General features: G+C 32.3%; 1 protein-coding gene across 1 annotated transcript; it reads right to left on the bottom strand.

The window, feature by feature from the left end:
- Positions 1-9777: 9777 nt before the first annotated feature.
- On the bottom strand, positions 9778-12409 carry LOC132306824 (1-aminocyclopropane-1-carboxylate oxidase homolog 1-like). The gene is made up of 3 exons (XM_059804395.1): positions 11789-12409; positions 10914-11235; positions 9778-10277 (listed from the first exon to the last, which is right to left on the bottom strand). Exons 1-3 carry the CDS (start codon positions 12316-12318, stop codon positions 10026-10028), a joined length of 1104 nt encoding a protein of 367 aa, XP_059660378.1. The 5' UTR covers positions 12319-12409; the 3' UTR covers positions 9778-10025.
- Between the last annotated feature and the right edge of the window lie 299 nt (positions 12410-12708).

The raw sequence follows: 12708 nt of genomic DNA on the forward strand, positions 1-12708 counted from the left end.
CAACAATGGTGGGTTTGGTTTGTCAATAGAAGGAGAGTGTTGTATATATCTTTTGTAGCCACTAATGTAAGGTGTGTTGGCCACCATTACTGGCCAAATGCATTTGTCTTACAAGTGGGATGTGCAATAGGGAAGTGGGATGTGCAATAGGGAAATTGACAGATGAAAGGCATCCAACAAGTCTATATATATATGCGTGTATCATGTTCAGCAATGTGAGTTTTTTACATAATAATAATAATAATGAATTTCTATCAGTTTCGTCTATTTACTTCTTCCTTCTATATCTATTAGAATGATATATTTACATTAAATTTATTTTTCTATATTTATAATAATGCATGTAATATTGGTCTCCGCATTATCTAGTTAAGTAACAGTCTTACACCCTGTATAGTGGTATCCTCACACTTTTCGGATCCATATAATCATATAATGCTGTAAGTATAATTTTATTTTCAACCTTAGTCAACAAAATGGGGCTGTAGCTAGCCTGTAGAGCACCTGAAAATTATATATATATAAACGCCAAGGGACAGATGATCAACCTACTCGGGGATCTTGATGAAAATGTGTGCCTGTATATATATATATATATATATACATAATGATAATAATATTCTTCAGCTTTTCATTAGAGGTTTACTATATAGGCCGCCGTGGACGGTTGCTCAGAAAATTTGGATAACCTCATGTGGAAAAAAATTTCTAAAATCTCTGTATTCGGAACTCAATAAATGATTCAACAATATAAAAAGTGGGAGATACAGTAGACGGATTATAAAAAGTGGGAGAATAGCTGTCAACAAAAATGGAATATTTCAATTAAAAAGATAGTAAGTGAAAAGCATGTGCATGTATACTTGTGGGACCAACAAATATTAAGGATCTAGAAGAAGTAGGGGACACAGAGAACAACAGAATCAAATGAAAACCCTTTCTCTGAAGAAAAAACAAAAAAAGAAAAAAGAAAAGAAAAGAAAATTATTTACTCACTTAATACTAATAGGGGGATTTAACTAATGAAAAGGCCAAAAAAAAAAAAAAAATTTGATTTACTCACCGAATATATCACTGTGACAGCAAGAACGATACTAATTTTTAGTAATTAGATTTTTTACTTTATTTTTATGAGAAAAGTTTGATTTCGAGCAATTTTTTATGGGAATAGTTTCTTTATACTTTCAGGTTTGTTATGATGTTATATAAATACATGTATTGTTATCAATGATATATCAGAATAGTTTATAAATATCTTCAACTTTGTAAATTCAAAATCACCCTTAATATTTGTGAATGATTCATAACTTTTGTTACATTATTCTACTCATATTAAATCAGTCCGTCAAAGCAGGAGTTGTTTAATTCGCGAACTAAATAAAATTTTTAAATAAAAATATAAAGATCAGTCTGTGGTCTAAACTTTTGAAACCAAATCACAAAACAGCAGTGACAAATCCATTACATATCTATCCCATGTGATCAAAATGATTTTGTATCGAATCATCTAGCATTCTGGCTAATGTATATCAAATATTCTCATGGTGATTGGTTTGTGGTTGGGAATAATGAAAGAAGTGTTTAAAAATGCAAATTGCACGAGGAAGTAGTTTAAAAATGCAGATCAAACACATCTGACTAGATTTTTTTATTGGTACCTAATTCATGCTAGTCAGCATCTGCCCATCATCATGAGAGACTGCAATTTCTCTCTCATTTGAAGGTTCATTGGGTCCTCAATATTTGTGAAAATGTTGTCCACATTTTGTGAAAATGTGGTCCAAAATTTGTTTCGGCCCGATCACATTGTTTGACCATTTTCTCGCCGTCCATTTAGAATCCAAACTCTTGTAATTGGGCTCAAATCTCCTGCTGTGACTTACCCTACAGTCCCCTGCTATGAGCTGATAAAAGACCTTAGTTTGGTCATGTGTGCTTCAGTTTGTAATATGTCTGTGAGCTCCACTAAAATAGTGCAAAACGCATTATTCCGTTAAATCTGCCTTCCGTTAAATATCCATCTCTCGGCATCTCTGAAAAAGCCTAAAAGAGCCGGCTCTACAAATTAATTGAGCCGTCTCCAAAAATTGGGTTGAGCCGTCTCCACATTTCTTCTTGAGCCGGCTGTCCATTATTTTTTTTTTCTTTCATTTTTTTTTTTTTTTTGCTTGGCAAGGAGCCGGCTCTAAAAATTCTAAGAGCCGGCTCTAAAAATTCTAAGAGCCGGCTCCATATTTATTATGAGCCGGCTGCCAACTCAAAGAGCCGGCTCAACAACTTAGAGCCGGCTCCATTGAACTTCAAGAGCCGGCTCCATTAAATCCCAAGAGCTGTTAAATTTAGGTGTGAAATTAGTTTGGCAAAGGTGTGAAATTAGTTTGTTAGAACTGTGTGAATAACTTATTTTGATGGTGAATGTGATCAGTGTCCCTACTTATTAAACTTCACAATGTATTTTTTCTCATAAATATGACATAATAACATGTGAAATGTGTAATTGCCGCATACATGAGAAGACAAAATATTTGGATAACACATTGGTATCTAATGAAGCCAACTCAGTTAAAAAAAAAAAACAATTATGGAAGATTTTACATTCACTAGAATGGTTATTGAAGATTATAGAAGAAAATCCTACAATTAATCAAGATTTCAAATACGCTAGAATGCTTAACTAATGTCAATTTCAAGTAAAAAAAATCATAATTTACACTAACGGATGACAAATGAAAGAATTAAAAAATGTTAAATTTAGGTGTGAAATTAGTTTTGCAGAGGTGTGAAATTAGTTTTACAGAACTGTGTGAATAGCTTATTTTGATGGTGAAGGTGATCAATATCCCTACTTATTAAACTTCACAATGTATTTTTTCTCATAAATGTGACATAATAACCTGTGAAATGTGTAATTGCCGCATACATGAGAAGACAAAATATTTGGATAACACATTGGTATCTAATGAAGCCAACTCAGTTAAAAAAAAAAAACAATTATGGAAGATTTTACATTCACTACAATGGTTATTGAAAATTATAGAAGAAAATCCTACAATTAACTAAGATTTCAAATACGCTAGAATGCTTAACTAATGTCAATTTCAAGAAAAAAAAAAATTCATAATTTACACTAACGGATGACAAATGAAAGAATTAAAAAATGTTAAATTTAGGTGTGAAATTAGTTTTGCAGAGCTGTGTAAATAGTTTATTTTGATGGTGAAAGTGATCAGTGTCCCTACTTGTTAAACTTCACAATATATTTTTTCTCATAAATGTGACTTAATAACCTGTGAAATGTGTAATTACCGCATACATGAGAAGACAAAATATTTGGATAACACATTGGTACCTAATGAAGCCAACTCAGTTAAAAAAAAAAAAAACAATTATGCAAGATTTTACATTCACTAGAATGATTATTGAAGATTATAGAAGAAAATCTTACAATTATCGAAGATTTTAAATACGTTAGAATGCTTAACCAATGTCAATTTCAAGTAAAAAAAAAAAATCATAATTTACACTAACAAATGACAAATGAAAGAATTAAAAAATGTTAAATTTAGGTGTGAAATTAGTTTTGCAGAGGTGTGAAATTAGTTTTACAGAACTGTGTGAATAACTTATTTTGATGGTGAAGGTGATCAGTGTCCTTACTTATTAAACTTCACAATTTTTTTTCCTCATAAATATCACATAATAACCTGTGAAATGTGTAATTGACGCATACATGAGAAGACAAAATATTTGGATAACACATTGGTACCTAATGAAGCCAACTCAGTTAAAAAAAAATAATTATGGAAGATTTTACATTCACTAGAATGGTTATTGAAGATTATAGAAGAAAATCCTACAATTATCCAATATTTTAAATACACTATAATGCTTAACCAATGTCAATTCCAAGTAAATAAATATTATAATTTACACTAACAGATGACAAATGAAAGAATTAAAAAATGTTAAATTTAGGTGTGAAATTAGTTTGGCAGAGGTGTGAAATTAGTTTTATAGAACTGTGTGAATAGCTTATTTTGATGGTGAAGGTGATCAGTGTCCCTACTTATTAAACTTCACAACGTATTTTTTCTCAGAAATGTGACATAATAACCTGTGAAATGTGTAATTGCCGCATACATGAGAAGACAAAATATTTGGATTACACATTAGTACGTAATGAAACCAACTCAGTTAAAAAAAAAAAAAACAATTACGGAAGATTTTATATTCACTAGAATGGTTATTGAAGATTATTGAAGAAAATCTTACAATTACGCTATATTTCAAATACGATAGAATGCTTAACCAATATCAATTTCAAATAAAAAAAAAATAATAATTTACACTAATGGATGACAAATGAAAGAATTAAAAAATGTTAAATTTAGGTGTTATATTAGTTTTGCAGAGGTGTAAAATTAGTTAGTAGAACTGTGTAAATAGCTTATTTTGATGGTGAAGGTAATCAGTGTCCCTACTTATTAAACTTCACAATGTATTTTTTCTCATAAATGTCACATAATAACCTGTGAAATGTGTAATTGCCGCTTACATGAGAAGAAAAAATATTTGAATAACAAATTTGTACCTAATGAAGCCAACTCAGTTAAAAAAAACAATTATGTAAGATTTTACATTCACTAGAATGGTTATTGAAGATTATAGAAAAAAAATCCTACAATTATCCAACATTTTAAATATGCTAGAATGCTTAACCAATGTCAATTTCAAGTAGAAAAATATCATAATTTACACTAACTGATGAAAAATGAAAGAATTAAAAAATATTAAATTTAGGTGTCAAATTAGTTTTACAGATGTGTGAAATTAGTTTTACAGAACTGTATCAATAGCTTATTTTGATGGTGAAGGTGATCAGAGTTCCTGTGATCAGAATTTTTAGAGCCGGCTCCTTGCCAAGCAAAAAAAAATAAAAATAAAAGAAAAAAAAAATAATGGACAGCCGGCTCAAGAAGAAATGTGGAGACGGCTCAACCAAATTTTTTGAAGACGGCTCAATTAATTTGTAGAGCCGGCTCTTTTGGGCTTTTTCAGAGATGCCGAGAGATGGATGTTTAACGGAAGGTAGATTTAACGGAATAATGCGTTTTGCACTATTTTAGTGGAGCCCACAGACATATTACAAACTGAAGCACACGTGGCCAAACTAAGGCCTTTCATCAGCTCACAGCAGGGGACTACAGAGTAACTCACAGCAAAAGATTTGAGCCCTAACTGTAACTTATTATATAGTATAGTATGTAGTGTGTGTGACATGAGAATGCTAAAAGACACTTTTGACCTGGAGAGGGTATTGGAACTAAAACTTATAACCTCTTTATTTTTGCATAATCTTTTGCCTACTACAAGTAACATAAATCTTTGTATTTGTATATGGTACATGTTTATTTTTTTTGTTAGTTTTTTCTAATACGATTTTGGTTTCACCACATTTGTTGTAAACAAGACCATGCACTAACATCATTAAAAGCTAATAGTGAAAATGTAATAAAGCAAATTAGATAGTACTACCATTGCAGAAGAAACTGAGCAACATTATTATTACAACATAAAAACAGATATATATATATATATATATATATATATATATATAATGACAATAATATTCTTCAGCTTTTCATTAGAGGACACAAATATGTTTAGTATATTGGCCAAAGAGCGGTGGATGGTTGCTCAGAAAATTCCGATTTCCTCACGTGGAAAAATCATGAAAATTTCTAGAATCTCCTAAATGAATGATCCAATAATATTCCGAGTCTAATGGTGAACTCGCTTAGAGCCTGTTTACTAACAGGAATTATTCATGATTTTTACTACTAATTCCTAAAATTAAGAATCAAAAGTAAAAATTATGTTTAATAAAATGCTTTCACTTTTTTGTTTTAAGAAGGTACTTTCTCACTTTCTCTATTTTCTACATTGTTCAAGAAAATTACTTTATATACTGTAGCATTTAAAAAAAAAATAAAAAAATTTCTAACCAGTCATCCGCCATCCGCCATATATTACCCATCTCATCCACCCACCTCCTCCCCACCATGGTCATTGCCACTGCCACCTCCTCCCACCATAGTCACTGCCACAAACCAACTCTCTTCTCTTTCATACACACCATCAACAATATACCCAAATCAACATAAAAAAAAAAAAAGAAAAGAAAAAAAGAAAAGAAAAGAAATGAAGCACAGACCCTCATTGTCGACGACCATCACCATCATCGCCATTGCCGACAACCACTTCTATCATCGCCACTTCCGAGAACGCCTCTCTCTCCTATGTCTTTCTTTCTCTCTCTACAAATACTCGCTTCCCACGGATCTATTGTCGATGGTGAAACCCAACCTCAAAATCGAATGATTCAACAGAGGAACCTCCGTCGGGTGGCTCAAATTTGTGAGAGCAAATTGAGGCTCAAATCAACTAGGAGGAAGATGAGGAAGAGAACGTCGTCGCCAACCAATGCTTTACTGGGCATGGGCACACCAATTTCATCACATGCCCTGTACATTTGGTTTCAATCATAGAATCCTTGAATCAGTCAAGTCTCTTCGTCTCTCTCTTTAGAAAATTTTGCTTCAAAGATGAATTGGCTCAACAGGAGAAATCTGAAACAGCAAGTGAATTGAACCTAACCCTGCTTATTCAGTCATCTCCATCTCATATTGCCAAATCAAATCTTTCTTGCCCAATCAATGATTTTAATGATATTTTCTCCATGTTGTGGTTCGTGGTTTGTTTGGCCTCACAACGGGGAAGAGTATTTGGAAACATGATTCTTCATATATATATATATAGTGAAATCTCTCATTCTAAAAGGCAAATCTGGAATTTTGGTTTCTGGCATTCGGGAATTGCAGTCTGGAATTTTGGTTTCTGGCAGTCGGAAATTGCAGCATTGATGATATATATATATATATATATATATATATATATACAATTTAGAAAACAAAATATAAAATAAAAAATATAATTACTAAACTTACTTTCTAATTTATTGTTTTGAAAATATTGAAAGCATACAAAATTAGTAAACATAATTCTACTTTATATTTCAGTTTCAAAAATGAAAATCATGATTTTATTTTTTGAAAAAGCAAAAATAAGAAAGTAAAAACATTAATAGACGACACTTAATAAATGATCCAATAATATATAAAGCGCAAGGATATTGTATAATTTCTTGTGCCGTCCACAAAAATGGAATATTTCAAAAATATAGTGAGTGAACAGCATGTGCATATATATTCTTGTGGGACCAACAAATAGTAAGCATCTAGAAGTAGGGGGACACAGAGAGCAACAGAATCAAAAGAAAACCATTTCCCTTTTCTTTTGGACTTAAAATTAAGAACATTGTGTCGATTGGTTTGGTTTATGAATTTAGTTAATGAAAAGGTCAAAAAAAGAAAAAAAAATTATTCACTCACTTAATATATTAATAGGGGATTTAAAAAAAAAAAAAAAAAAAAACCAGAAAATGATTTACCCACTGAATAAATTAATTGGGAAATTTAACTTTTTTTATTTTGATAGTCGAGTTACACAAGTGCATCCAAACTTTCTATCTTTAGTTCTAAGTATTTGGTGATTTAAATTGAACGAGAAATATCTAGAAAATAGAGTTTTTGGGTATCACTTAAAACATGAATCTGTCAAAAAATTTCTAGTTTAATTAATGATAATTATCATAAAATTTTGTCAGACTCGGACACCTATCACAATAACCCATAGATATTTTGGTACTTTCGGCTGGTAATTGGAAATAAATATTTCAAGTGGTAAGGTAAAGATGGAGATATTGGTTAAATAAATGTAGGTAGTGTTCAACTCTCCTACTTTGAAAGCCTTTGCAATTTGTTTTATCATGTTAGATTAGCTAAGTTATTTATTATTATTTTAATAAAGAGTAAAACAATTTATTGAATGAAAAGCAACTGTACAAACATAAGGACCCAACAGTAAGTTGGCCTGAAATAACCTAAAACATGGCCAGTCAAGCCCAGCCCAGCCCAACAAGAAAATACCCAGAATAAATCACTAAGACAGAAAGAACGATTCTAGTTTTTACCAATTAGATTTTTTACTTTATTTTTAGGAGAGAAGTTGATTTTGAACAATTTCTTATACGACTAGTTTCTTTATGCTTTCAGGATTTCTTAGAGTTATTTATTTATAAATACATGTACTGTTATCAATAGTATATTAAAATTCTCTATAAATTTCTTCAACTTTGTAAATTCAAAGTTATCTTTATTTCTTCATTACTTCCAATACGTTATCCCCCACTAATATTAAACCAGTCCGTCAAAACAGGAGTTGTTTGATTAATGGTCTGAAATTTTGAAACCAAATCAGAAAGCAGCAGTAACAAACCAATTACATATCTATCCCATGTGATCAAAATGATTTTGTATCAAATCATCTAGCATTCTGGCTGGTTCGAGATTCGTAAGAATCACCAAAATGTGTATCACATATTCACATGGCGATTGGTTTGTGTTTGGGAATAATGAAAGAAGTGTTTAAATATGCAAATTGCATAAGGAAGTGGTTTAAAAATAAATAAATAAATAAAAGCATTAGCCTGTTTTGCCTACATTGATTATTGAATTGATGATTTTCATACATATACACATATTATATATATATATATATATATATATATATATATATTGGGGTTGAAATTCGCCGCGACTAGTACAACACTGTTTTCTATAAAATAAAGATAGCTGAGTCAGGTACCGGTATGGTGCCGACTGTAACCCCTCCGACGATTAAGTTAGTGGGGGGTTTAGAGAGAGAGAATTAAATCGTAATAATTGAAATATGATTTTTTCGTATATCTACCTCATTCCATCGATTCGGTGTTTTGTCGATATAGGCTGTTGAATAGGATCTCACTTGTAAAGAGATTCTACTTATCATTAATAACCACTTCTAATATCGTCGTTAACTGAATGTCGTCGTCTCTATCGCAGACCCTATCATCATACAGAAGTGAAGTGGCTACTGTCAACACTTGTTATTCCCACCACTATGTCAAAGTAGGTTTATTTTGTGTGTGCGCGCGCGCATGCGTAGTGATATTATTATCCGTGCACGAGGTCAGGAAAGTTTTAAATTAGCAGTGAGTTGAGGGGAATAATGACGTGTGAAATTAGTCAATGTCAAGTGAGGCTTCAGTGGTCCGAGCTGAGAGATCTTTGGTTCAATCGCACTCCGATCAAACACATCTGACTAGAATTTTTTATTGGTACCTAATTCATGCTAGTCAACAATCTGCCCATCATCATCAGAGACTGCAATTTCTCTCTCATTTGAAGGTTCATTGCGTCCTCAATATTTGTGAAAATGTGGTCCAAAATTTGTTTCAGCCCCGATCACATTGTCATCCATCCGATTTGTTTGACCATTTTCTCAGCCGTCGATTAGGTTCTACACTCTTGTAACTTATTAAATGGTACATTATTTAGTGTGTGACTTGAGAGAACGCTAAAAGATGTTTTTCACATGAAGAGAGAATTGGAATTAAAACTTGTAATTTCTTGACTTTTATATAATAAAATCTTTTGCCTACTATGAACAACATAAATCTTTATATTTTTGTATATGATACATAGATGTTTAATTTTTTTGCTAGTTTTTTCTATTACGATTTTGGTTTCACCACATTTGTTGTAAACAAGACCATGCACATACATCATTAAAAGCTAATAGTGAAATTGTAATCCAGCAAATTAGATAGTACTACCATTGCAGATGAAAATGAGCAGCATTATTATTACAACATAAAAAAAGATATATATATATATATATATATATATCTGCCACAAACATTGTCACAATGAGCAGTACTTTTATTACAGACCATTTATAACGACTTTTTCAAGCGTTATTAATTATTATTATCATCTGGAAACTGAGCAGCATTATTTAATTAAACTCTTATGATTTTCTGTAATTAACCAGCAACATATATATATATATGGTTAAGTACTTGTCTAGAGCTTATAATGAGGAAGGGCTGAGATAACATTTGTTCCCTTGGTCTTGTAATATTGATAGTATTCACTGCAAAGTAAATCTCTATATATGGGTTGTTTTCCATCGGACAGAAGCTCCTTTATGGGTCCGAAAGGCTTAGACTGAAACCTACTACTTGGATTGAAGAAACATGCCACTGATACCCTTGGTCCCACCGGTTGAGCCAGCACCCTGTGTTCCACACTTTTAAACTTGTCGTTGCTAATAATCTGAATATATATTTAGAGAGAGAGAGAGAGAGAGAGAGAGGGAAAGGGGAGAGAGTAAACATAAGACTTGGTTAGGATATATATGTTATCTCCTGCCAATAGACAATAATAAAAATTCTCCATTTGTTCTTATTAGAATATTTTATTAGTACTTTCTTTATCAATGGAAAAAAGAGAGCAGAAGACTTGTCAACTTATTGAAAAAACTATAAACCATGTGGTCACTTGTCAACTTATAGAAAATTCTCCATTTGTTCTCATGATGCACACCAAGTAAAAGCAAAAATTGAAGAAATTATAAAACCTCTTTTCATTAAAATTTCAAGCTTTTGCAAGAAAATCTATTTCCCTCTTGTGGCTAATATTGTTCTTTCCTCAAAATAAATTTTTTAATTTTGACCAAAAAAAAAAAAAAAAAATTTAATGACATTTATCATGCAACACTTCAAGAAACACAACCTATGAACGCTTGATGAGAATATACAAATAACATATGCACATATATATTTATATTATAAACTTAATCCCCTTCATATATCCTTTATTAGCTGAGGAAATTTTTTAAATATAAAATTAAGATAATTTTTATTTTGCTTTAACTTTTCAAATGAAACAATTAATTTGTGACACATATACCTGCATGAGATCTCCGATGTTTGCCAATAGAGCCCCAGGGACAGGAGACACATCAACCCATTGATTTTGATGAAAAACTTGTAGACCACCTGTGTTGTCTTGCAGGAGTAGGGTTAGAAAACTGGTGTCTGAATGCTTGACGGTGCCCAAGGTCAGGTGTGGCTCAGGACATATTGGGTAATAAAGGCATGCCAATGATTCACCTTTCATGCATTCTGTGCGCGATAGGTAGTCGCTGCTTAGCCCTAAAGCCTCTGATAGTAACTCAGCCAGTGTCTCCCTCAGTTTGATCATGCATTCCACATACTCTTGCACTTCTTTTCTGCAACCAAGAAGTAGATTGAAAGCAATATATGATCAAGATATGTACAAGATCAATTTATAGAAAGTGCAATGAGAGCGTATAAGACGTTGGATATTCTCAACGAATTAAAATTTCATTTGTTCATTCGACAATTCTTTGCATATGAAAAGGGTGGAGATCATTCTACATGGATGTGATCTCCATGAACAGAATATTATAGACTCCCTGTGGGGTGCTCTCATCTCACCCTCTATGTGAAATGATCTTCACCCTCTTATTTTCATCATCTATTTATTTATTTATTTATATTATTATTTTTAAGATATTTAATCAAACTTCTCATCCTTGCATCAAACAAAAACCCACAAAATGATAATAACCCCAATGCTACTCATATGTTAGATATATATATTTTTTTTATTGACAAAAAACATACCAACACACCCTACATTGCCCATATGGACACTTGAACTCTCACTATTCTGCTGTAAGGCAAGAAATTAAGTATCACTATACTATAAGACTTGGTCTAAAACAGACAGAATTAATGCAAAAACAAAATTATAATTACCTGCAGACAAGAGGAATTTCTTCAGGATCCAAAATATCATCATGATAAACACAAGTTAACAAATCCCTCCAACATGCAGCATCAAGTTCACGTTGAGCAACATTGCTGTTGAACCTCACTTTCAGTCTACTATCAGAGGAATAAAACTCCCTCTTCACCTCCACCGGTTGCTCGTGGAATCGCCGGACAGCTTCTAAGATAGCCTCCATCTTGCTCGTTGGCACTCCATGATTCACCATCCGAAAGAAACCCCACGTTGAGGCCGCCTGTCGAATCCCGTCCACCACCTCCTTTCTCCGATCTCCACCACTCTCGATATCTCGGAGGTCTACCGTGGGGAACTCGAGTTCGAGGCTGCTCTTGTTATCAGGTGGGGATGGACTGTGAAGACTCTCAGGTGGGTGGACGAAGAATCTGGGGATCTTCACCACGCCGGCGTCTAAAAGTCCTTTTACGCCGGCTTTGGTTTCATCGAATTCCTTTACTTCTTTGGCCCAGCTGTAATGTCCATTGCCGGAGACCACTTCCATATTTGAAGTGTATTTGGTGCTTTTACAGTGATTAGTTATGTATGCAGAGATATAGATATAGCTGCTTATAGTGAATGCTTGATACTGGTGACTTGAGTGCATCCCATTTTATAGTGTTGGAAGTGTAAAAAGTTGGAATTGGGTGCCAAAATAAATGTTTTATTTAAAATATTAAAATTAAGATAATACTTAATTACTCGCTAGTGAGTAAAGTGAAACTAGTCACCACTATTTGGTTCAATAATAAAATAACACATCATATTTAATAATAAAATAATCCACACCTAAAAACACAATATACTGTTGATCCCAAAAAGGAGAGAAATGTGTGAATTATTTTATTATTAAAGGTGATGCGTTATTTTGTTATTGGACTATATAAAAGTGAGT

This window comes from Cornus florida, unplaced genomic scaffold, assembly GCF_030987335.1.
Source record: "Cornus florida cultivar Cherokee Brave unplaced genomic scaffold, ASM3098733v1 CherokeeBrave_3.0.0_Hap2_Chr05, whole genome shotgun sequence".
In the NCBI taxonomy this organism is placed as follows: Eukaryota; Viridiplantae; Streptophyta; class Magnoliopsida; order Cornales; family Cornaceae; genus Cornus; species Cornus florida.